Below are 24,783 nucleotides of genomic sequence, written 5' to 3'. Positions count from 1 at the left end.
GTATGCATATGACATACAAACAAACATAGTGGACGATAGTCATTTCTTGTTTTTTACGTTTCATACAGATACAATCATAGTTATAGTACATTAATAAGTAGAAAAACAAAACTCAATTTCCATAGGTGTTGGATGTTAGTGGTGAGCATCCGATCCTAAAGATGTATTGAGGGAGGAGGAGGAGGTATATGCCCACCAGCGCACCCTGACTGGCGCTATGCTGTGCCCATGTAGGCACGCAACCCTCTCCTCTGGGGTCATACACTATGGGAGTGTTTTCCAATACAACTCAACCATTATGAACTTTACTTAACATGGAACTGTTAAGAGAAACTGTCTAAGAGCTATCTATCAGGGTTGAGGACTGATGGATTCAAAATGTCCTGGGGAACTAGTCCAGCTAATCCATGGTTGCCACATTTTATGATAATGTGATTTGCTTTTGTGTCGTAGTGCTAGTATGGTTTCATGCGAAAAGTGAATGTGGGTTGTTTGCACCACTTCGCTTACTGTGGGTGGTTCTGGGTCTTTCCATTTTCTAGTAGTACTGAGTCTTGCAGATAAAAGGACATGAAGTATTATATTTCTCATTGGGTTAGGGTAATGCTCTATTTCTAGGGATAACCGTGCTAGGTAGGGTTTCATGGGTATTGTGAGTTGTGTTATATCAGAAAGCAAGCGGAATATTGAGGACCAATATTGTGTCAGTTTAGGGCAGTTCCAGAAAATGTGTAACATGTCTCCTTTCCGTCCACATTGCCTCCAGCAGGAGTTGTCAAGGTTCATGTTGAATTTGGCTATTCTATCGGGAGTGAGATACCAACGGTGTGTCAGTTTAACAGCCAGTTCCCACAGGGTTGAGCAGCAAGTGGCTTTGTATGTGGATTTGCATGCTTTTTCCCAGTTATCCACTGTGTATGATTGTCCTAATTCTGATTCCCATTTAAGTAGTAGAGTAGATTTGGAAAAATGTTTTTGTTCTGTAGCATGTTGTAAAACAATGATATCCCTTTTTGGTGCGGTGCAGGGTTTCTAAAATATGTCCAGGCCTCTTGGGGGATTTTGCATGACCAACTTTCGAGCGAGGCAATACAGTGTTTGGTATGTATAGGAATATGTCAGAGTTTAGGAGATGAAACTCTTTCTGTAATTTGGGGAATGGTTTTATTTTGTGTCTGTGGAGCAGGTCTGATATGTATGTAATACCCCTTTGTTTCCATTGTGAGTAAGATGTATATTGCATTAAGTTCTGCAGTGTTTCTAAAGGGATTTTTATCTCCGATTTGAGAGGGTGGGTCAGGCTTCCAGACACAAATCTATTAAATGTTTTAAGTGTCGCTACCATTGTTGGAGGGATTCCTAGAGTTGTAGAAAATAGCCATGAGGGGAGACTATTTCCTAAGGATGTAGCGGCTTCGATTTTCCCCCACCACGTTGATGAGGTCTTTTACCCTGCCAAATGTATTTAGATAGAATTGTTTTGTAGTGATTTGAAGTATTTAATGGGTATTGGGATCGGGAAAGTTCTAAAAAAATAGAGTATTTATGGGAGGTGGAAGATTTTGAATGCTGCTAATCACCCCATCCATGAAAACTCCATGAAAACTCAAAAGACGCCAGCCTGGTAAGTTTGTCTTGGAGTGTAGTTCATAAAGGTAAGTAGTTTAATGGAAATAATGTTCTCATGGAGGCAGTTAATTGTATCCCCAGATACGTAATACTTTGTTCCGCCCATGCATAAGGAAAGTGTTGTTTAAGACGTTCACTAGTGGAGTCCTTCACTCCTAAATTTAGAATATAAGATTTAGTCTCATTCATTTTGTAATAAGAAATGTTACTAAACCAGGCAAGCATCTTCTGGATCTCGGGCAGGGAGCAGTCAGGGTCAGTGATCATGAGGATAATGTCATCTGCAAAGAGACTTATTTTATTTCCTGATCAGCAAGGGATATTCCTTTAATTTTTGAGTTAGATCTGATATTTTCAGCTAGGGGTTCCATAATAAGATTGAATATTAGGGGTGAGAGCGGGCACCCCTGTCTCGTACCGTTGGAGATTTGGAATGGTACAGAAAGGTTCTCCACTGAGAACACTGTGGCTGAGGGGGAAGAGTATAAGGCCATTATTGCATTGTGGATTTGGCCTTGTAGCCCAAATTTGTGTAGTACTGATGAAATGTATCCCCAGTGTACCCTATCAAATGCCTTTTCAGCATCTAGAGATATAAAAAGGAAAGGTGTTTTATTGGTTTCTACATGGTTAATAATATTAATCATTCTTCTAGTGGCGTCTGAAGCTTGACGACCCTTTGTGAAACCTAATTAGTCTCTGTAGATAAGGGATGGTAATATGTCTTCAAGTCTGTTGGCTATAAGTTTGGCATGTATTTTTAAATCTAGATTAAGTAAGGAGATAGGATGGAAATGTTTCTGTGACGTGGGTTCTTTACCAGGTTTGGGTAGCGTCACAACCATGGCACTTAGCATTTCAGCAGGGAATGAAGTGGATGCGGTGGCTGAGTTGAAGGTTTGGCATAGAGTAAGGGCTAATATGGATTGGAAAAGTTTTTAGTATTCCCCAGTGAAGCCATCCGGTCCCAGGGATTTGGAATTAGGAAGTTTGTTAATTACTCGTAGTATTTCGGATATTGTGAAGGGTTTATTTAGTGATGAAAGCTGTTGTGGGGTTATAGAAAGAAGATTTGTGTTGTCTAGGAATGCTTGGATTTCTTCCGGGGACGGTTGATGTGTGAGTGAATCATCTTTAAGGTTGTAAAGATCTTTGTAGTATGCACTAAAGGCATTGGCAATGGAGTGAGGTTTAAGTAGTTTTTTGTTGGAGTGAGGGTGGTATAGAAATGGGATTTTAGTTTGTGTTCTATGACCTTGTATCCGTAGGGACATGACTTTGCCTGCTTTGTTCTCTGCAGTGTAGGTGAATGCTTTGAGTTTTTTATAGTTTTTAACGTATGACTTAAGGAGTAGGGATCTTAAGTTATGACGTAGTTGGAAGATTTTAGCTTGGAGTATAGGAGATGGATTAGTTTTGTTCAAGGATTCAGCGCCTGATATGTCAGCTGTGAGTTCATCTAGTTTTTGAGTTCTTTTTTTTTTTCCTTGCCCTACCTCCCATTTGAAGAAATACACCTCTAATTACGGCTTTATGAGCACTCCACACCACCAACGGGTCAGAAACTGATGCTTTGTTGAGTAGGAAGAATTCTTCTAGTTGTTGTTTAATTGGAGTGGAATAGCATGGAGTGTTGAGGAGGTAATTATTTACCCTCCAAATATAGGAGTTGGGTTGTGGGGAGGTAGTGGATATTGAGATGCTAATAGGAGCATGATCTGACCAGGTGGTGGTGTGAATGGTGGAGCTCGATATTTTCTGTAATAGCCATTTATCAGTCAATTCGTGAGAAGGTGTTGTGGCGCGGCGAAAGGAAAGTGAAATCACATTCACTCGCGTGAAAACATCTCCACACATCATACAATTCATTAGTAGCAGTAAACTTATCCAAAGGAGAAGCATGACGTTTGGACCCTGCAGTGGAGTCCATGTCGATATTAGGAACAAGGTTAAAGTCACCACAGATCAACATGTGACCTTGTTGGATTTTCCTTGCAGACCGAAGAGTCTTTTTGAGGAAGTACATTTGGCAGTGGTTTGGGGCGTAGATGGAGACCAAGGTGTATGGGACATTATTAATTAGAAATATGTACCTCCCTTCTGGATCCATGACGCAGTTCTGTAATTGGAAGGATACAGTATTCCGAATGGCTATCATGACTCTTCTTTGTTTTTTGGTATAGCTGGTTCGGAATACATATGGGAATTGTCTGTGGCTACACTGTGGGGATGCATTTTGAGCAAAGTGAGTCTCTCGGATGCATATAACGTCACACTTTTGGGAAAGTGCTGTTTTCCATAGAGAGGCACATTTTGCAGGGTGGTTCAAACCCTTTGCATTCAGGGACCAAATGTTGATATCCATGTTGATGTGTGATGTTGGAGTGGGATAGGATTGTAATAACTTACAGTTGCTGGAGATCAGAAGGCTAGTCCTCGGGGATTCAAATGAGGATGTGAAGCGCGGTTCATTGTCTGGTTTTCTTAGCGGTGCTGCAAACTTGGTACTAGCAAGATTCTAATAAAGGTATAAAATGCGTTCGGTATTGAGCTGCAACTTTGCAATTACTAAATCGGTTAGAGTTCAGAGAGATGAGGTATGGTTAACCAGCAGAAATGTAAACCAACAAAAGTAACAACTGCAGGTAAGACACACAGGTAAATCAGCAGTATAAAGCTCTGGGAGCAGCTGATCAAACTTGGGGGAAAAGTTCAGCAGATGGTTATCTGAGCATATGGCCAGACCGGACTTAGAACTGGTGCTCAATGTAGTTCTTTTCTGGGCAAGTTAATTCATTTATGTCTATCCTTACCGTGCCTCTGATTCTGACACAACTGAAAGGGATTGGGTTTCCCGTGGGGATCAGGTTGGTTATGTTGAGGCTCTGGTAGGATTCCCCAGGCATGGAGAAGTTTCAGACTGCCATCCAGAGTGGATATGGTGTGATGGATGCTGTTGTGGGTGGCCAAAATGGTGGCTGGGTGGCGCCACTTGTATATTATTTTGTGGTTATTCATGGCCTTAGTGATCTTTTTTAGTTTGTAAGGTACTAAAGCGCTGACGTGGATAAACTCAATGCGGATACTAAATAGTTAACAAGAGATGGCCAAATAATATAGCTGCAACTAAATAAATGATTGGATCAGTAAAAAATTAAGTGGTTAATTGCGCTGATTTTATCCTCTTATTACTACATCAACGTAAATACTTAAATCAGTGATTAGCTACAGTAATCCTCCTAATAAATAATATATCATATGTGAACACCTAAAAGTGATCTAAGAAATCTTAAAATTCCTAAAAATGAATGAATACAATTGTCAACACTAAAATCACTACACCAACATAAACGTGAAAAAATAAATAAAGTAAAATGAATTTGCGACTTTTACCATAAAGTGCTCAAAATTATATCTGCTGAGTTAAATAAAAATATGAATATATTCAGTGCCAATATCATAAACTTAAATCAATATATGAATAAATAAGTGACTAGAGGAGTTAAAAAATCAACAGCATATAGTGCTCAGAATCCATCTAGTGTTTTGTGCATATAATTAGTTCAATCATTGCCGGTTTCAATGTGTCAAAAATGTAAATCAATAAATAGTGTCAACAAAAAGTTTTACTTTCACTTCTTCTCTCGTTTCGTTTTACTCCACTAATCCGCTCATATCCAGGACATGAAAAGATAAAAAATATACATCCATTGCGCAGAGATCATACCAGTTGAATACTAAGTGTCAGGCTACTCTCTTTCACTCACATTTCCAACTCCACACGATCGCATATACATTGATCAGCTGCACAGAGGAGGAGCAGGGAGGAGGAGCCTGTGACGTTCCCAGCACTTGCAGTGTGTGAGCAGTGGCGACGGATGAATAGCCTCAGCGCTGAGCTCCGTGCAGCTGATCAATGTATATGCAATCGTGTGGAGTTGGAAATGTGAGTGAAAGAGAGTAGCCTAACACTTAGTATTCAACTGGTATGATCTCTGCGTAATGGATGTATATTTTTTATCTTTTCATGTCCTGGATATGGGCGGATTAGCGGAGTAAAACGAAACGAGAGAAGAAGTGAAAGTAAAACTTTTTGTTGACACTATTTATTGATTTACATTTTTGACACATTGAAACCGGCAATGATTGAACTCATTATATGCACAAAACACTAGATGGATTCTGAGCACTATATGCTGTTGATTTTTTAACTCCTCTAGTCACTTATTTATTCATATATTGATTCAAGTTTATGATATTGGCACTGAAAATATTCATATTTTTATTTAACTCAGCAGATATAATTTTGAGCACTTTATGGTAAAAGTCGCAAATTCATTTTACTTTATTTATTTTTTCACGTTTATGTTGGTGGGGTGATTTTAGTGTTGAGAATTGTATTCATTCATTTTTAGGAATTTTAAGATTTCTTATATCACTTTTAGGTGTTCACATATGATATATTATTTATTAGTAGCTAATCACTGATTTAAGTATTTACATTGATGTAGTAATAAGAGGATAATATCAGCGCAATTACCACTTAATTTTTTACTGATCTTTTTTAGTTGCCTCCTCATTTGCAGCGTGTACTGTGATAAATCGGCATATAGTTGGATGTCTGAGTATGGAGCCAGAAGAGGGGACAGTTCCCTTGCTTTTGATATGATTTGTTCTTTCGCTTGATAAAATTAATCCTCAATAAAACATCTCTGGGTATGTCTGCTTACAGGTGGTGAGGTTTAGGTATTCTATGAATATGGTCTATAGTAAGCTCAATTGGAGAGAGCTCTGGGAGCATGCTAGAGAACATGGTGCTAGCGTAGTTGTGCAGTTCTTTAGGTGGGATGGATTCTGGGATTCTGCAAATTTTAATGTTATTGCATCTGGAAAGGTCCTTAAGGTCTGCAAGCTTTGCTTTAATCCACAGAGAGTCATCCTTTTGTTCAGTATATGCATCAACAAGATCATTTACTGTTTCTGTACATTCCTCCATTTTGTTTTCCATGTATAGCATTTTATTATCCATATGCTTCATTTCCAGGGAAAATTTATCAATCAGTGATGACAGATTAGTCATCAAGGAGGATTGTAGGGATAACAGCATGTCCTTCATAGTGGTGTCTAGCACCGGTTGCCCAGAGGTCAGGAATTGAGCTATAGAGGATTGCAGTGAGGAGATAGCGTTTTCATTATGGAGGCCTGTACCCACTGTGTTTGAGGCCTGGTGGTTAGGATCCATCCACATCCTGGACTTGGCTGGACAGAGACCGGGGTGGCTGGAGAGAAGTCTTGGGGAAATGAGGATGATGATCCACCCTAAATTTCTTGTGGATGGCCGTCAGAGGTGTCTGTATAGGCAGCAGAGTGCCGCACCATTGCTCCCTGTGCCCAGCGGGGCTGGAAGGAGAAGGATTCTAGGCGCTTCGGGCCTCCGTCCTGGCTTCTTTTGAGGGACATCGTGGCGGCGGAGTGCCTGGGGATGTGCTGTGTGCCTGTTGGGCTATTTGGCAGCGATTAGGAGCCCTTTCGGCGCTGGTAGTCCAGTCGGCGTTAGGGAGCTCACGGCTCAGGCATCCATTCTCGTGCGCACGCAAGCCACACTCCCCATAAGAAGGCACTTTTGAATGTTTGAGATTACATAACTTTATTGAAGCACTTTATGTTTGGACTGCACACTTTGAATATTGGAAATGTTACTAATTATAACAATTTGTTGTTTTACACAATTGTATATTAATTATATTGCACGTCTAATTGCACAGCACTTTATAATTTATTTAGAAGTTATATTAGTAGATTAATTAATTAATTGATTTAGTAGATTGGATTGATACTAGTGGCAAGGAAGTATTGTATTAGCATTAGCACATAATTATTTGGCATTATTTTGCTTTGCTATTATCTAGTGTTAATTGTGTTCATTTACTTATATCACTGATTGGATATTATCAGGGAATTGGATTTCATTATACTGTATTATCTTATATGAATCAATTAACAAAAATTAACAATCATTTAACAAAAATATCAATATAACATACTGTACATAAAGTAAACCACAATATTAACCCTGAATAATACCTCTAGACACTTACTGTACAAACTCCTTTACATTCCATGACAAAATAACAACCATCCTGCTTAGGTCAGGGTGACTATAATCACATATGAAATAATTCTATGTACTGGTCAATTGTGAGAAAAACAAAGTGAAGTTAATTCATTGATGACTTGAAAAATTCCACAGACTTAGCTCCTAAATCCCATTGGGACAAAATTTGATTTTTGTCTGGAATTTTTCAAGGCCAGTTTGCAAGCTTTGGTAAAAAAAAATGCAAGATTATCTGGGCACAGTGGTGGGATACATGTACCAATACAAAAAAAAAAAAAAAATAGTGTGGAGAAAGCCTTTTAATAAGGCTTAAAAAACTAAGTTTACTTTTTGTAACCAAATAATAAATGCACATGATTTTGCAGGTTAAAAAATGTGCATCTATTATTTTATAACACTGCAGCCTGTAACAGTGCTGGATTACCAAATAGGCAGAGTAGACAGCAGGCTTTGGGCCCCGCACCATTTTAAGACCTTGTGACAATGGCTCAAAATAATATGGATTTGATCTTGAAAGAAAATTGTAATAAGGCTTTTTTGATTGGTTAACAAAAGATAGAAACTATTAATCAACTCAAACAAAAACTTTAAATGAATGTGATTGTAAAACTATTTATTTTTTAATAACAACCATGTTATACTTAGCTGTTCTGTGCAATGGTTTTGCACAGGGCAGCCCCAATCCTCCTCTTCTGGGATCCACCGTTGACGCTCCTGGCTCCTCCTCTTGTCTGTGTGTCACCATAAGAAGCCACTTCCTGTATGTGACAGGCTCAATCCTGAGCTATGCCGTCTGCATCTATAGACACAGACAGAGAGATTCCAACCTGCTCCTGCTCCCTCATCACAGGATTTGATTGACAGCAGGAGTAACCAATGCCATCAGATTCATAGGTATTACAGTTTGTTTCATAAAGGCTAATCTAGGCACTACCAAAAATAAAAAAAGTATTAATAAAAGAATTGTTTATTACAAAATAATTTTAGATAAAAGTACTGAACATGATCATGAATAATAGAACAGCAGAATACAAAATGAGTATAGATACAATATCCTAACCCAGGGTTAGGATATTGTATCTATACTCATTTTGTAAGTAATTTCCAGACCATTGTTCTTAATTTTTACTGACAGTCTATTGACTGGAATGGTACCAGTGAATTGGAGAAAACCCAGCGTAGCACCAATATTTAAAAAGGGCCCACAATACATCCCTGGGAATTACAGACCAGTTAGCCTAACATCAATAGTATGCAAGCTCTTGGAGGGGATGATAAGGGACTATATACAAGATTTTAGTAATGAAAACTGTATCATTAGCAGTAATCAGCATGGATTCATGAAGAATCATTCTTGCCAAACCATAGTAACCTTCTATGAGTAGGTGAGTTACCATCTAGCTAAAGGAGGGTCCGTAGACGTGGTGTATCTGGATTTTGCAAAAGCATTTGACACAGTTCCCCATAAACGTTTACTGTACAAAATAATGTCCATTGGCATGGATCATAGGGTGAGTACATTGATTGAAAACTGGATAAAAGGGTGAATTCAGAGGGTGGTGATAAGTGGGGAATACTCGGAATGGTCAGGGGTGGGTAGTGGGGTCCCATAGGATTCTGTGCTGGGACCAATCCTATTTAATTAGTTCATAAACGACCTGAAGGATGGGGTAAACAGTTTAATCTCTGTATTTGCGGATGATACTAAGCTAAGCAGAGCAATAACTTATCCTGAGGATGTGGAAACCTTACAAGAACATCTGAACAAATTAATGGGGTGGGCAACTACATGGCAAATGAGGTTTAATGTAGAAAAATGTAAAATAATGCATTTGGAGGGCAAAAATATGAATGCAATCTATACACTAGGGAAAGAACCTCTGGGGCAATCTAGGATGGAAAAGGACCTGGAGGTCCTAGTAGATGATAGGCTCAGCAATGGCATGCAATGCCAAGCTGCTGCTAACAAAGCAAACAGAATTGGCATGCATTAAAAAAGGGATTAACTCCAGCGATAAAGCAATAATTCTCCCACTCTACAAGACACTGGAGTATGCTACTTCGCACCTGGAGTATGCTGTCCAGTTCTGGGCACCAGTCCTCAAGAAGGATGTGCTGGAAATGGACCCGTGGCATCTGACCTGTGGCATCAGAGGGGGGAGGGGTCACCCTTTTACGTCACTGGGTGGCCCCGTCCCATCTGACGCCACGGGGAAGCCATGGGGAAGCACCCAGGGTGTCAGGGGGGGCGGGGTCACCCGGTTACATCACCAGATGGCCCTGCCCTCAGTTATATAAGAGCTGTCACAGCGAAGATGAATCACTCGGCGGGTAGCATCCCATGGAGGTCGGATCGGTTGCGGCTTATTTTTTTTTTTCAGTCTGTCAGGCGGTGTGAACTTGCATTGTGGGACATTTTAATTTTTTTATTTTTTAATAAAGGATTTGTTCCAAGCTGTCTCTTGTCTTTTTTACCATTTTGACACTTTTTTTGTTAAATGGTAGGGTTACTTGTACCCCGTTACCAATTCACACAGGCTGTTAACCACTTGCCGACCGCCTCACGCCGATGTACATCGGCAGAATGGCACGGGCAGGCAGAATCACGTACCTGTAGGTGGGGGGTGCCCGAGGTGGTCGGCTTTGGTCTGGGAGCGTTCAGAGATGAGGGGGAGGCCATCCATTCGTGCCCCCCCTCGCGATCGCTCCCAGCCAATCCGAATCATTCCTCTGCTGCTGTATGCTAAACAGCAGCAAAGGAAATGATGTCATCTCTCCTCGGCTCGGTATTTTCCGTTCCGATGCCGAGGAGAGAAGACTGGAATGTGAGTGCACCAACACAACACACTCAGTAGAACATGCCAGGCACACTTTACACCCCCCCGATCACCCCCCGATCACCCCCCAATCACCCCTCCCCCGTCACACTGACACCAAGCAGTTTTTTTTTTTCTGATTACTGCATGGTGTCAGTTTGTGACAGTTAGTGTGGTAGGGCAGTTAGGGTTAGCCCCTTTAGGTCTAGGGTACCCCCCTAACCCCCCTAATAAAGTTTTAACCCCTTGATCACCCCCCATCGCCAGTGTCGCTAAGCGATCATTTTTCTGATCGCTGTATTAGTGTCGCTGGTGACGCTAGTTAGGGAGGTAAATATTTAGGTTCCCCGTCAGCGTTTTATAGCGTCAGGGACCCCCATATACTACCTAATTAATGTTTTAACCCTTTGATTGCCCCCTAGTTAACCCTTTCACCACTGATCACCGTACAACTGTTACGGGTGATGCTGGTTAGTTCGTTTATTTTTTATAGTGTCAGGGCACCCGCCGTTTATTACCGAATAAAGGTTTAGCCCCCTGATCACCCGGCGGTGATATGCGTCGCCCCAGGCAGCATCAGATTAGCGCCAGTACCACTAACACCCACGCACGCAGCATACACCTCCCTTAGTGGTATAGTATCTGAATGGATCAATATCTGATCCGATCAGATCTATACCAGCGTCCCCAGCAGTTTAGGGTTCCCAAAAACGCAGTGTTAGCGGGATCAGTCCAGATACCTGCTAGCACCTGTGTTTTGCCCCTCCGCCCGGCCCAGCCCAGCCCACTCAAGTGCAGTATCGATCGATCACTGTCACTTACAAAACACTAAACGCATAACTGCAACGTTCGCAGAGTCAGGCCTGATCCCTGCGATCGCTAACAGTTTTTTTGGTAGCGTTTTGGTGAACTGGCAAGCACCAGCCCCAAGCAGCGTCAGGTTAGCGCCAGTACTGCTAACACCCACGCACACACCGTACACCTCCCTTAGTGGTATAGTATCTGAACGGATCAATATCTGATCCGATCAGATCTATACTAGCGTCCCCAGCAGTTTAGGGTTCCCAAAAACGCAGTGTTAGCGGGATCAGCCCAGATACCTGCTAGCACCTGCGTTTTGCCCCTCCGCCCGGCCCAGCCCAGCCCACCCAAGTGCAGTATCGATCGATCACTGTCACTTACAAAACACTAAACACATAACTGCAGCGTTCGCAGAGTCAGGCCTGATCCCTGCGATCGCTAACAGTTTTTTGTTAGCGTTTTGGTGAACTGGCAAGCACCAGCCCCAAGCAGCGTCAGGTAAGCGCCAGTATCGCTAACACCCATGCACGCACCGTACACCTCCCTTAGTGGTATAGTATCTGAACGGATCAATATCTGATCCGATCAGATCTATACTAGCATCCCCAGCAGTTTAGGGTTCCCAAAAACGCAGTGTTAGCAGGATCAGCCCAGATACCTGCTAGCACCTGCATTTTGCCCCTCCGCCCGGCCCAGCCCAGCCCACCCAAGTGCAGTATCAATCGATCACTGTCACTTACAAAACACTAAATGCATAACTGCAGCGTTCGCAGAGTCAGGCCTGATCCCTGCGATCGCTGTTTTTTTGGTAGCGTTTTGGTGAAGTGGCAAGCACCAGCGGCCTAGTACACCCCGGTCGTAGTCAAGCCAGCAATGCAGTAACACTTGGTGACGTGGCGAGTCCCATAAGTGCAGTTCAAGCTGGTGAGGTGGCAAGCACAAATAGTGTCCAGGTGCCACCAAGAAGAAGAGAAACACAGGCCCGTCGTGCCCATAATGCCCTTCCTGCTGCATTCACCAATCCTAATTGGGAACCCACCACTTCTGCAGCACCCGTACTTCCCCCATTCACATCCCCAACCAAATGCAGTCGGCTGCATGAGAGGCATTTTTATGTCCTCCCGAGTACCCCTACCCAATGAACCCCCCCAAAAAAGATGTCGTATCTGCAGCAAGCGCGGATATAGGCGTGACACCCACTATTATTGTCCCTCCTGTCCTGACAATCCTGGTCTTTGCATTGGTGAATGTTTTGAACGCTACCATGCACTAGTTTTAGCGTATTAGCGTAGGGTACAGCATTGCACAAACTAGGCACACTTTCACAGGGTCTTCCAAGATGCCATCGCATTTTGAGAGACCCAAACCTGGAACCGGTTACAGTTATAAAAGTTACAGTTACAAAAAAAGTGTAAAAAAAAAAACACAAAAAAATATATAAAATAAAAAAAAAATAGTTGTCGTTTCATTGTTCTCTCTCTCTCTATTCTCTCTCTGCTCTTTTTTACTGTATTCTATTCTGCAAAGTTTTATTGTTATTATGTTTTATCATGTTTGCTTTTCAGGTATGCAATTTTTTATACTTTACCGTTTACTGTGTTTTATTGTTAACCTTTTTTTGTCTTCAGGTACGCAATTCACGACTTTGAGTGGTTATACCAGAATGATGCCTGAAGGCTTAGGTATCATCTTGGTATCATTCTTTTCAGCCAGCGGTCGGCTTTCATGTAAAAGCAATCCTAGTTGCTAATTAGCCTCTAGACTGCTTTTACAAGCAGTGGGAGGGAATGCCCCCCCCACCATCTTCCGTGTTTTTCTCTGGCTCTCCTGTCTCAACAGGGAACCTGAGAATGCAGCCGGTGATTCAGCCAGCTGACCATAGAGCTGATCAGAGACCAGAGTGGCTCCAAACATCTCTATGGCCTAAGAAACAGGAAGCTACGAGCATTTCATGACTTAGATTTTGCCGGATGTAAACAGCGCCATTGGGAAATTGGGAAAGCATTTTATCATACCGATCTTGGTGTGGTCAGATGCTTTGAGGGCAGAGGAGAGATCTAGGTTCTAATAGACCCCAATTTTTTCAAAAAAGAGTACCTGTCACTACCTATTGCTATCATAGGGGATATTTACATTCCCTGGGATAACAATAAAAATGATAAAAAAAAAAAAATGAAAGGAATGGTTTAAAAATAAGATTGAAAAGCAAAAAAAAATAAAGAAAAAAAAAAAAAAAAAAAAAAAAAAAAGCACCCCTGTCCCCCCCTGCTCTCGCGCTAAGTCGAACGCACGAACGCAAACGTCGGTCTGGCGTCAAATGTAAACAGCAATTGCACCATGCATGTGAGGTATCACCGTGAAGGTCAGATCGAGGGTAGTAATTTTAGCAGTAGACCTCCTCTGTAAATCTAAAGTGGTAACCTGTAAAGGCTTTTAAAGCTTTTAAAAATGTATTTATTTTGTTGCCACTGCACGTTTGTGCGCAATTTTAAAGCATGTCATGTTTGGTATCCATGTACTCGGCCTAAGATCATCTTTTTTATTTCATCAAACATTTGGGCAATATAGTGTGTTTTAGTGCATTAAAATTTTAAAAAATGGGGGTTTTTTCCCCCAAAAAAATTCGTTTGAAAAATCGCTGCGCAAATACTGTATGAAAAAAAAAATGAAACACCCACCATTTTAATCTGTAGGGCATTTGCTTTAAAAAAATATATAATGTTTGGGGATTCAAAGTAATTTTCTTGCAAAAAAAAATAATTTTTTCATGTAAACAAAAAGTGTCAGAAAGGACTTTGTCTTCAAGTGGTTAGAATGGGTGATGTGTGACATAAGCTTCTAAATGTTGTGCATAAAATGCCAGGACAGTTCAAAACCCCCCAAATGACCCCATTTTGGAAAGTAGACACCCCAAGCTATTTGCTGAGAGGCATGTCGAGTCCATCGAATATTTTATATTGTGACACAAGTTGCGGGAAAAAGACACTTTTTTTTTGCACAAAGTTGTCACTAAATGATATATTGCTCAAACATGCCATGGGAATATGTGAAATTACACCCCAAAATACATTCTGTTGCTTCTCCTGAGTACGGGGATACCACATATGTGAGACTTTTTTGGAAGCCTAGCCGCACACGGGACCCTGAAAAACAAGCACCGCCTTCAGGCTTTCAGGCTTTCTAAGGGCGTAAATTTTTGATTTCACTCTTCACTGCCTATCACAGTTTCGGAGGACATGGAATGCCCAGGTGGCACAAAACCCCCCCAAATGACCCTATTTTGGAAAGTAGACACCCCAAGCTATTTGCTGAGAGGTATAGTGAGTATTTTGCAGACCTCACAGTTTTGAAAATTGAAAAAATATTTTTTTTTTTTTTCTTGTCTGTCTTCATTTTCAAAAACAAATGAGAGCTGCAAAATACTCACTATGCCTCTCAGCAAATAGCTTGGGGTGTCTACTTTCCAAAATGGGGTCATTTGGGGGGGGTTTGTGCCACCTGGGCATTCCATGGCCTCCAAAACTGTGATAGGCAGTGAAGAGTGAAATCAAAAATTTACACCCTTAGAAATCCTGAAGGTGGTGATTGGTTTTTGGGGCCCCGTACGCGGCTAGGCTCCCAAAAAGTCCCACACATGTGGTATCCCCATACTCAGGAGAAGCAGCTAAATGTATTTTGGGGTGCAATTTCACATATGCCCATGGCCTGTGTGAGCAATATATCATTTAGTGACAACTTTGTGCAAAAAAAAAAAAATGTGTCACTTTCCTGCAACTTGTGTGAAAATATAAAATATTCCATGGACTCCACTCAACATGCCTCTCAGCAAATAGCTTGGGGTGTCTACTTTCCAAAATGGGGTCATTTGGGGGGGGGTTATGCCATCTGGGCATGTTATGGCCTTCAAAACTGTGAAAGGTAGTGAGGAGTGAAATCAAAAATTTACGCCCTTAGAAATCCTGAAGGCGGTGATTGGTTTTCGGGGCCCCGTACGCGGCTAGGCTCCCAAAAAGTCCCACACATGTGGTATCCCCGTACTCAGGAGAAGCAGCTGAATGTATTTTGGGGTGCAATTCCACATATGCCCATGGCCTGTGTGAGCAATATATCATTTAGTGACAACTTTTTGTAATTTTTTTTTTTTTGTCATTATTCAATCACTTGGGACAAAAAAAATTAATATTCAATGGGCTCAACATGCCTCTTTGCAATTTCCTTGGGGTGTCTACTTTCCAAAATGAGGTCATTTGGGGGGGGTTTGTACTGCCCTGCTATTTTAGCACCTCAAGAAATGACATAGGCAGTCATAAACTAGAAGCTGTGTAAATTCCAGAAAATGTACCCTAGCTTGTAGACGCTATAACTTTTGCGCAAACCAGTTAATATACGCTTATTGACATTTTTTTTACCAAAGACATGTGGTCGAATACATTTTGGCCTAAATGTATGACTAAAATTGAGTTTATTGGATTTTTAAAGTAGAAAATTTCATTTTTTTTCAAAATTTTCTGTCTTTTTCCGTTTATAGCGCACAAAATAAAAACCGCAGGTGATCAAATAACATCAAAAGAAAGCTCTATTTGTGGGAAGAAAAGGACACAAATTTAGTTTGGGTACAGCATTGCATGACCGCGCAATTAGCAGTTAAAGCGACGCAGTGCCAAATTGTAAAAAGTGCTCTGGTCCGGAAGGGGGTAAATTCTTCCGGGGCTGAAGTTGTAAAAGGGGGCTTCCAGATTCCGATAAGCCCCCTGCCCACAGACCCCCACAACCACCAGTCAAGGGTTGTGGGGATGAGGCCCTTGTCCCCATCAACATGTGGACAAGGTAGTTTGGGGGCCACCCCAAAGCACCCTCCCCATGTTGAGGGCATGTGGCCTGATACAGTTTAGGAGGGGGGGTGCTCTCTAGTCCTCCCTCTTTTCCTGTGGCCTGCCAGGTTGCATGCTCAGATAAGGGTCTGGTATGGATTTTAGGGGAACCCCCACGCAATTTTTTAATTTTGGTTCTGGGTTCCCCTTAATATTCATAGCAGACCCAAAGGGCCTGGTAATGGAATCAGGGGGGATCCCATGCTCTTTTTTTCAATGAGTTTTATCTATATTGCTGGGACCCGATAATTCATTCAGTTTTAAATGACAATTTTTCCTTCAGAAATGTCATTTTGCTGTGGTACTGTTCTAAACATGGGAAAAATGCGCCACTTAGCAGGCATGCTATATACACCCCCCAGGCACAATATTTAAAGGAATATTTCATTTTTATTGTTTCACTTTAAGCATTAAAAAAAAACACTGGTTCCGAAAAAACGCCTGTTTTAAAAAAAAATTGCATTGATACATGTCCTCTGGGGCAGGACCCGGATCCCCAAACACTTTTTATGACAATAACATGCATATAAGCCTTTAAAATTAGCGCTTTTGATTTTTCATGTTAGTGTCCCATAGACTTTATTGGTGTTCCGGCAGCTTTCCATTTTGCCGCGAACACCGCATATTGTTCGCTGTTCAGCGAACAGGTGAACTCCCGATGTTTGAGTCAAACTTATGTTCGACTTGAACATCGGGCTCATCCCTAGTTTAAAAAAACTATTAGATAAGCACCTGAACGACAGCAACATACAGGGATATACAATGTAATACTGACATATAATCACACACATAGGTTGGACTTGATGGACTTGTGTCTTTTTTCAACCTCACCTACTATGTAACTATGTATTAATACTGCTACTAAATAAATGAGTTCCAGCAGCAGCCAGAGGTTCAGGTGGATAGGAGGACAAATTGGCCTTGCCATTTAGATTGTTCATTTGGTGAACTGTGAACAGCTTGAGTTTAGGTTGAACTCATGGTTGACCCAAACCTGTAGCTCAGTATATGAAAAAACTACTGTATACAATAATTTATTGCCTAGCAAAAAGCTATAAAGCACCAGGTATATTTTAGGTCTGTGTTATCTGGTAAAGTGCAGAGCACCACTGCAGTTAGGTGGAATGCATCTGATCAAACAGCAAATTGAAATGGTTGCTGGGAGTTATTAAAATCTCATAGATCATGCCCTTTACACTTTGGAGAAATTGATTAAAACTAGTGTACACAGAATCTAATGCAGTTGCACACAGAGCCATCAGCTTCTAAGTTGTATTGTCAAAGCTTAATTGAACAAGCTAAAGTTGATTGGTTACTATACAGAGTTGCACCAGATTCTGTGTGCACCAGTTTTAAGTTAAAAATCTTAACACTGCAATTCAATTGTTCATATTGCTTGTGATGGCATGGTATATAAATATACAGTAGAGACTACACTTTTGTTAATCATCATTGCTCTACTATTCTAACTGGTGTAAAACAGCTAATGCTTTATGTAAGAGGAGAACTGTGTATTACATCTAGAGACACTGTATTCATTATGATGTGACCTTGACTCTCTAAAGTCAACTAATTGAAAAAATGGATATACTGTACTCTGGGATTATGGATATATGGAAACATTATGTATTCAGAGTTAGAATTGTCAATATACATTGACATTTCATTTCTACAGTTATTGTACTATACATAATTAAATGATTTCCATTAACAAACATTACTTGCTTATTCAGACCATGAATGTCATTTAAGCTACACACACACTTAAAATGATGTCAAAGCAATATTGCTGTTTTGTACAGTGACATAATCTAGTGATGAATGAATGTTTAAGACAAGAACTATGTATAATGTGCCTATATTAAGAATGTGGCAAAAAAAGCTGCACTAAAAGCAAACTGGAGTTTTTAAAGAATAATTCCAGGCATCGGTACGTTATACATAGTTACATTGGTCCAAGTTAGACCGATGTTACCATGAATAATATACCGATGCCTGGAATTATAAATTAAAGGATAAATATACTTTTACAGAAAGTAGCCATTTTGCCTAGCCAGTGATCACACGATTTAAACCTATCTACTCCTCCCCAGATGCAAACTTACCTGAATTCAATGGTGCAGCCAACAACAATCATCACAGGCTCCTCCCTAAATCCTCCTGTGGATGGCTATGCCTGTACAGCTTATCCCCATGTAAAATGCCTTGCAAAAGTATTCACCCCCCTATTTTGTTACGTAACATCCTTTGATTCAATGTTTTTTTAATCTGAATTATATGTGATAAGTCAGAACACAATAGTCGAAGTTGGTGAAGTAAAATTAGAAAAATATATACATAAAACTATTTTTCAGAAATAAAAAAATGATAATTGGCATGTGCATATGTATTCACCCCCTTTGTTATGAAGCCCATAAAAAGCTCTGGTGCAACCAATTACCTTCAGAAGTCACATAATTAGTGAAATGATGTCCACCTGTGTGCAATCGAAGTGCCCCATGATCTGCCGTTACATATACACACCTTTCTGAAAGGCCCCAGAGGCTGCAACACCTAAGCAAGAGGCACCACTAACCAAACACTGCCATGAAGACCAAGGAACTCTCCAAACAAGTAAGGGACATTGTTGTAGAGAAGTACAAGTCAGGGTCGGTTATAAAAAAAATTCAAATCTTTGATGATCCCTAGGAACACCATCAAATCTATCATAACCAAATGGAAAGAACATGGCACAGCAGCAAACCTTCCAAGAGACTACCGCACACCAGAACTCATGGAGCGGGCAAGGAGGGCATTAATAAAAGAGGCAGCACAGAGACCTAAGGTAACCCTGGAGGAGCTGCAGAGTTCCACAGCAGAGACTGGAGTATCTGTACATAGGACGACAATAAGTCGTACGGTTCATAGATTTGGGAATATTTTTGAGCAAAACCTGTACCACTTTGTGTGTGATTTGAGGCTAGGATGGAGGTTTACCTTCCAGCAGGACAATGACCTCAAACACACTGCTAAAGCAACACTTGAGTGGTTTAAGGGGAAACATGTAAATATGTTGGAATGGCCTAGTCAAAGCCCAGACCTCAATCCAATAGAAAATCTGTGGTCAGATTGCTGTTCACAAACACAAACCATCCAACTTGAAGGAGCTGGAGCAGTTTTGCAAGGGGGAATGGGCAAAAATCCCAGTGGTAAGATGTGGCAAGCTCCTAGAGACTTATCCAAACAGACTTGGAGCTGTGATAGCTGCAAAAGGTGGCTCTACAAAGTATTGACTTTATGGGGGTGAATAGTTATGCACATTGACTTTTTCTCTTATTTTGTCCTATTTGTTTGCTTCGCAATAATAAAAAAAAAATAATCTTCCAAGTTGTGGGCATGTTCTGTAAATCAAATGATGCAAATCCTCAATATGTTAATTCCAGGTTGTGAGGCAACAAAACACACAAAATGCCAAGGGGGTGAATACTTTTGCAAGGCACTGTACCTCAATGTGGCCATCTCTGAAGCATTGGGTTAATTATGTTAAGGAGGGAAAGGCAAAAACTGTGCATTATCTGAACAGTTATACAGTTGTCTCCGAAGAACTGAGCTGTTGGAGCTTGCTCAGAAAAGCTGACAAAGGGCAAAGTACTAGTTTCCAGTATTGCTTGTGTTCTCTCAGCAGATTTTCTCCATTGTAAGTGAAAAAGTGATATGTCAAAGTTCAAAGTATATTAAAACTCAATAGTCCCAAATTAATTTTTTTTTCCCCATCTATCTTCCTCTTGACCAGTTTAGATAAATCTACCATATAGGAACCACACCCCTATGCAGCTCCACCATGTGCTAAAAAAAATGCTTACCAGATTGTTTCGACTGCATTTTATAGAAGTCAAAACATCAAAACATGCGATATATATATATATATATATATATATATATATATATATATACATATATACAGTGGGGGCGGAAAGTATTCAGACCTCCTTAAATTTTTCACTCTTTGTTATATTGCAGCCATTTGCTAAAATCATTTTTGTTCATTTTTTTCCTCATTAACCACTTCCCGCCCAGCCCATAGCAGATGACGACTGGGCGGTGGTTCAGTTATCCTGACTGGGCATCATATGACGTCCAGCAGGATAACATGCCGCCGTGCGCCCCCGGGGGCGCGCATCGCGGCGATCGGTTGAGCGGTGTGTCAGCCTGACACACTGCTCCACCGATCTTGGTAAAGAGCCTCCGGCAGAGGCTCTTTACCATGTCACCAGCCATGTCCAATCACCAGACATGGGGGTAAGTCACACATGTGCAAGTCACAAGCAAGTCTCAAGTCTTAACCTTCAAGTCATAAGCAAGTCCCAAGTCACTGTGGCGAAAAGCAAGCAAGCCAAGTCGAGTCCCTGCTAGAAGGCATGCAAGTCAAGTCAAGTCATTTATTTTGGTCAAGTCACAAATTAAGTCAAAATACTGATATACCCCATTTCCATCCTTTAAATGAGTTAAAAGTCAGTTTTCAGGAAAGGTTTTGTTTTATTTTCAACATTAACAAAACTGCTTAGTGCTTTATTCTTGGCATATTAAAGAAACACTTTGAATGCCCAAACAGCAGACAAGGAGCAGAACACTCAGCAATTAAATGGCCAACAAGCCTGAAAAAAATGTAGTCCTTGCTGAGGGGGAAAATAACTAAGCTCAAAGTTTGAACTTGACACAATGCCAATATCTGGACACTTGAATGGTGATGAGAATAATAGTATTCCCATCACCATTCTTCAAGTGTCCAGATATTGGCAATTTGGCATTGTGTCAAGTTCAAACTTTGAGCTTAGTTATTAGAATAGAAAAAAGAGGGAGAAACACCCGCGCAATGGGATGCATGCAATGGAATAAAAATTTAAAAATTAAAGAATGTTGTTGGAACTGCTGCCACTACCGATTACTTCCACTAGGTGGAGTAAGATATAAGAAAAAAGGAATAGAAGTAGATAGCGCTGTTTCCAAGCCTGGTGAATTCAAATGTGTTATAAAGGTCCTGGATGTGCATAAGTCAAGTTGGTTGTCTGACTTAATAAAGTGCAGTGTGTGCTCTAAAAAAGATATAACTTAATCCGTATGAATATAATATATCCATATATAAACGAACCCTATTTTTAAATTAAAAATATTTGTGCAAAATTATGTGATCCATAACGTAAATCGATAATGTACATATGAAGTGAACAAACAAATATATATAATCAAGTGCTTTCAGTGCTGCTAGGATCTGGTGAGTGCAATCAATCACTATTAGAACACGGATTAAGGCACGCACTGAAAGGTTTACTCATTGGAATATCCATCAGAATCCAGGGTTTTTTTTTGTAGCAGCACTGAAAGCACTTGATTATATATATTTGTTTGTTCACTACATATTTACATTATCGATTACGTTATGGATCACATAATTTTGCACAAATATTTTTAATTTAAAAATAGGGTTCATTTATATATGGATATATTATATTTATACGGATTAAGTTATATCTTTTTTAGAGCACACACTGCACTTTATTAAGTCAGACAACCAACTTGACTTATGCACATCCAGGACCTTTATAGTAATTCCACGGGATAAACATTCACTATACTATAGGCAATATCTTTACAATCTTTCCCACTCCATACTGCCCTCCCACTAAGGGAATAACACATTTGAATTCACCAGGCTTGGAAACAGCGCCTATCTACTTCTATTCCTTTTTTCTTAGTTATTAGAATAGCCACTTAAAATGCATTGCATTTGCAAAAAATAGTATTCTCACTTCTCAGAATACTATTTTTTGCAAATGCAATGCATGTTAAGTGGCTATTCTCAGAATAGCCACCTAACATGCATTGCATTTGCAAAAAATTAAATTTGAAAGTACTTTCTCACTCAGTTGTGAGCGATGGGGTCGCATTATCACCCCACCATGGCTAAACACACGTTGAACAGGTGCGCTTGATGCAGGGACTGACATTACTCTTACCGCTACCCTGAACAAAGAGGGGAGCATGTGCCTGTTCATGGCCCAAAACTGAAGGCAGCTCTGTCCATCACAAATGTCTAAATACTGGTTCAGCTGTATTTGGGGACTGGAACATGAATCTCTCTTCTGTTTTTTGCGGTATGCTGTGAACAGCCCAGATTGACTCTCTGACTCTGCCACTGGCATTTGCTCGTCTTCATCGGTGGTTGTTGGGGTGGGCTTGCAGTCCTCTTTGAGAATCAAGTCTGAAAAACACAAGCATAAAACAGTGACTCAATGCACTCAGGTGTTATTACTGCAAACGGGTTATTACCAAAAACATAACATACTTTTTATCATCGCAGACACAGCCTCCTTGACATTTTCGGTAGCCAAAACATCATGGGTCAACCACATGGTGCCAAATGAAGGATCCAGCAGAGCAGCTTTTAGGTATAGAGGGTCAGAGAAGGGTAAGGTTGCTACATCATTCTGTTCATCTGCCATCCTCACATTGACAAAGATCCCTTCGAATCGTCTTTGGAGTGATTCTTGCAGGCTACGGATCAAGCCACCAAGGTAGCGCATGCTCTCTTTATGATTTTCCAAGTGGTGATTCAGAGAAAGGATACAGGGTACAACAGCACTTATTGTCACAAGTTTTTCTCCCTGTGAGAGGTCTGTGGCTTCTCCAAAAGGTTGAAGGACATCCACGAGTTCCTTAATCTGATTCCACTCTCTAGCTGTGAATACAGTCTTTTTGTGTCCCCCATCTTCAAGCATTCTAGTCAGTTTCAGCTGGTCACAGCTGACCACTGATTTCAATTGCCTCAGTGTGGAATTCCAGCGTGTGGTAACAGAGGTAGGGATTCCACGCTGTCCAAACTCCTCCTCAAATTTTTCCTTGAAAGAGGTGCTTGTGTGTAACAAGGAGCTCAACCTGGAAGCTTTGGCGAGAGCTGCATTGACTAATTTAGTCTCTTTAAGTCCATCACCTATTACCAATTGAAGCGTGTGTGCAAAACATTGAAGTCTAGTCTGGGTTTTTGCACTCAAATAATTGTCAAACATCTCCTGTTCTTCCACTGACAGGTCATTCCAAATGTCTGAATCATCAAGGTCATCGTCTTCATCTAGCTGTCCTGGAAAACATGTAGTGAATGCTTTTTTCATGTTTGCAGCGTTGTCACAGATGATGTGGTCTACCTTTTTTTTAATCTTGTACTCTTCACATATATGCTCAAATTCCTCACAAATTCTTTCCCCTGTATGGGGACCTTTGAAGCGGTTGCAAGCAAGCAACTGTGATTTTAACTGAAGACGGTCATCCTCAATGTTGATCCAGTGCACTGTGACTCCAAGAAAGCCTCTCATCCTGCGGTCTGACCATATATCTACAGTCACTGACAGATGATCAACCACTTCGAGTTCATTTTTCAGCTTCATTTTCCTATCTGCCACCAGATTGTCAAGCTTGCCAGTAATTGTTCTTCTACTTACTGGAGAGTACTTGTTATCTACTATTGACAAAAAGCGACGAAAGCTTTGATGTTCAATGATGGACAGTGGCATGTTGCAGTTTAGAATGAGGTCTGACAGGATTGAGTTTGTAATTGCCTTTTGCTGCTGGTGGTTGCAGTGGTATAGCTGCACAGTCCCCTGTGCGATGAATTGTGAGATTTGAGGCTGGGTATCATCAAAAGTCCCTTTGCTATGGATGTACTCTTCATATCTATAGAGTAAACAGAAGAGAGATAGAAAAAAAAGTTAGCTACAGTAGGTGACCGCGATATTGTGTCAATCTCGCCGCACTTCTCGGCGAGATTTGACACCTACGAGCCCCGTCGCAGGGGCCAGCGCCGAGATGGCTCACTCATCGGGAAAGGAAAACTTTGTTTTCCTTCCGCGATGAGTGACAGGCAGCGCTGACAGCTGTCTGGTATGAATCCTGAGGCGGGAACACCGCGCCAAATTTTCAATGAAAAAACCGGCGTGGGTTCCCCCCTCGGAGGCATACCAGGCCCTTAGGTCTGGCATGGATTGTAAGGGGAACCCCCTATGCCGAAAAATCGGCGTGGGGGTCCCCCCCAAATCCATACCAGACCCTTATCCGAGCATGCAGCCCGGCCGGCCAGGAAAGGGGGTGGGGACGAGCGAGCGGCCCCCCCCCTCCTGAGCCGTACCAGGCCGCATGCCCTCAACATGGGGGGGTGGGTGCCTTGGGGGAGGGGGGCGCCCTGCGGCCCCCCCACCCCAAAGCACCTTGTCCCCATGTTGATGAGGACAAGGGCCTCTTCCCGACAACCCTGGCCGTTGGTTGTCGGGGTCTGCGGGCGGGGGGCTTATCGGAATCCGGGAGCCCCCCTTAATAAGGGGGCCCCCAGATCCCGGCCCCCCACCCTGTGTGAATGAGTTTGGGGTACATGGTACCCCTACCCATTCACCTAGGGAAAAGTGTCAATGTAAAAAAAAACACACTACACAGGTTTTAAGAATAATTTATTAGTCAGCTCCGGGGGTCTTCTTCCGACTTCGGGGGGTCCCCTTCCGACTTCTCCCGGTGTTCGGCCTCTTCTCCC

At 41.4% G+C, this 24,783-nt stretch overlaps 1 protein-coding gene across 1 annotated transcript in view; it reads right to left on the bottom strand.

Annotated features, from left to right (window-relative positions):
- The window catches only part of LOC141108985 (zinc finger BED domain-containing protein 4-like), a 111,336-nt gene extending 87,959 nt beyond the window's left edge, over nt 1-23,377 (bottom strand). The window contains exons 1-2 of the mRNA XM_073600943.1: nt 22,555-23,377; nt 22,183-22,470 (exon numbers count right to left, since the gene is read on the bottom strand). Coding sequence (XP_073457044.1) covers nt 22,183-22,470; nt 22,555-23,377 — 1,111 coding nt within the window. The remainder of the gene's footprint in view (nt 1-22,182; nt 22,471-22,554) is intronic.
- Nucleotides 23,378-24,783: the final 1,406 nt, after the last annotated feature.

The sequence above is a fragment of the Aquarana catesbeiana genome, linkage group LG09 (genome assembly GCF_042186555.1).
Source record: "Aquarana catesbeiana isolate 2022-GZ linkage group LG09, ASM4218655v1, whole genome shotgun sequence".
In the NCBI taxonomy this organism is placed as follows: domain Eukaryota; kingdom Metazoa; phylum Chordata; class Amphibia; order Anura; family Ranidae; genus Aquarana; species Aquarana catesbeiana.
Note: the sequence above shows the minus strand (reverse complement) of the source record. Positions and strands in the feature narration are given on the sequence as shown.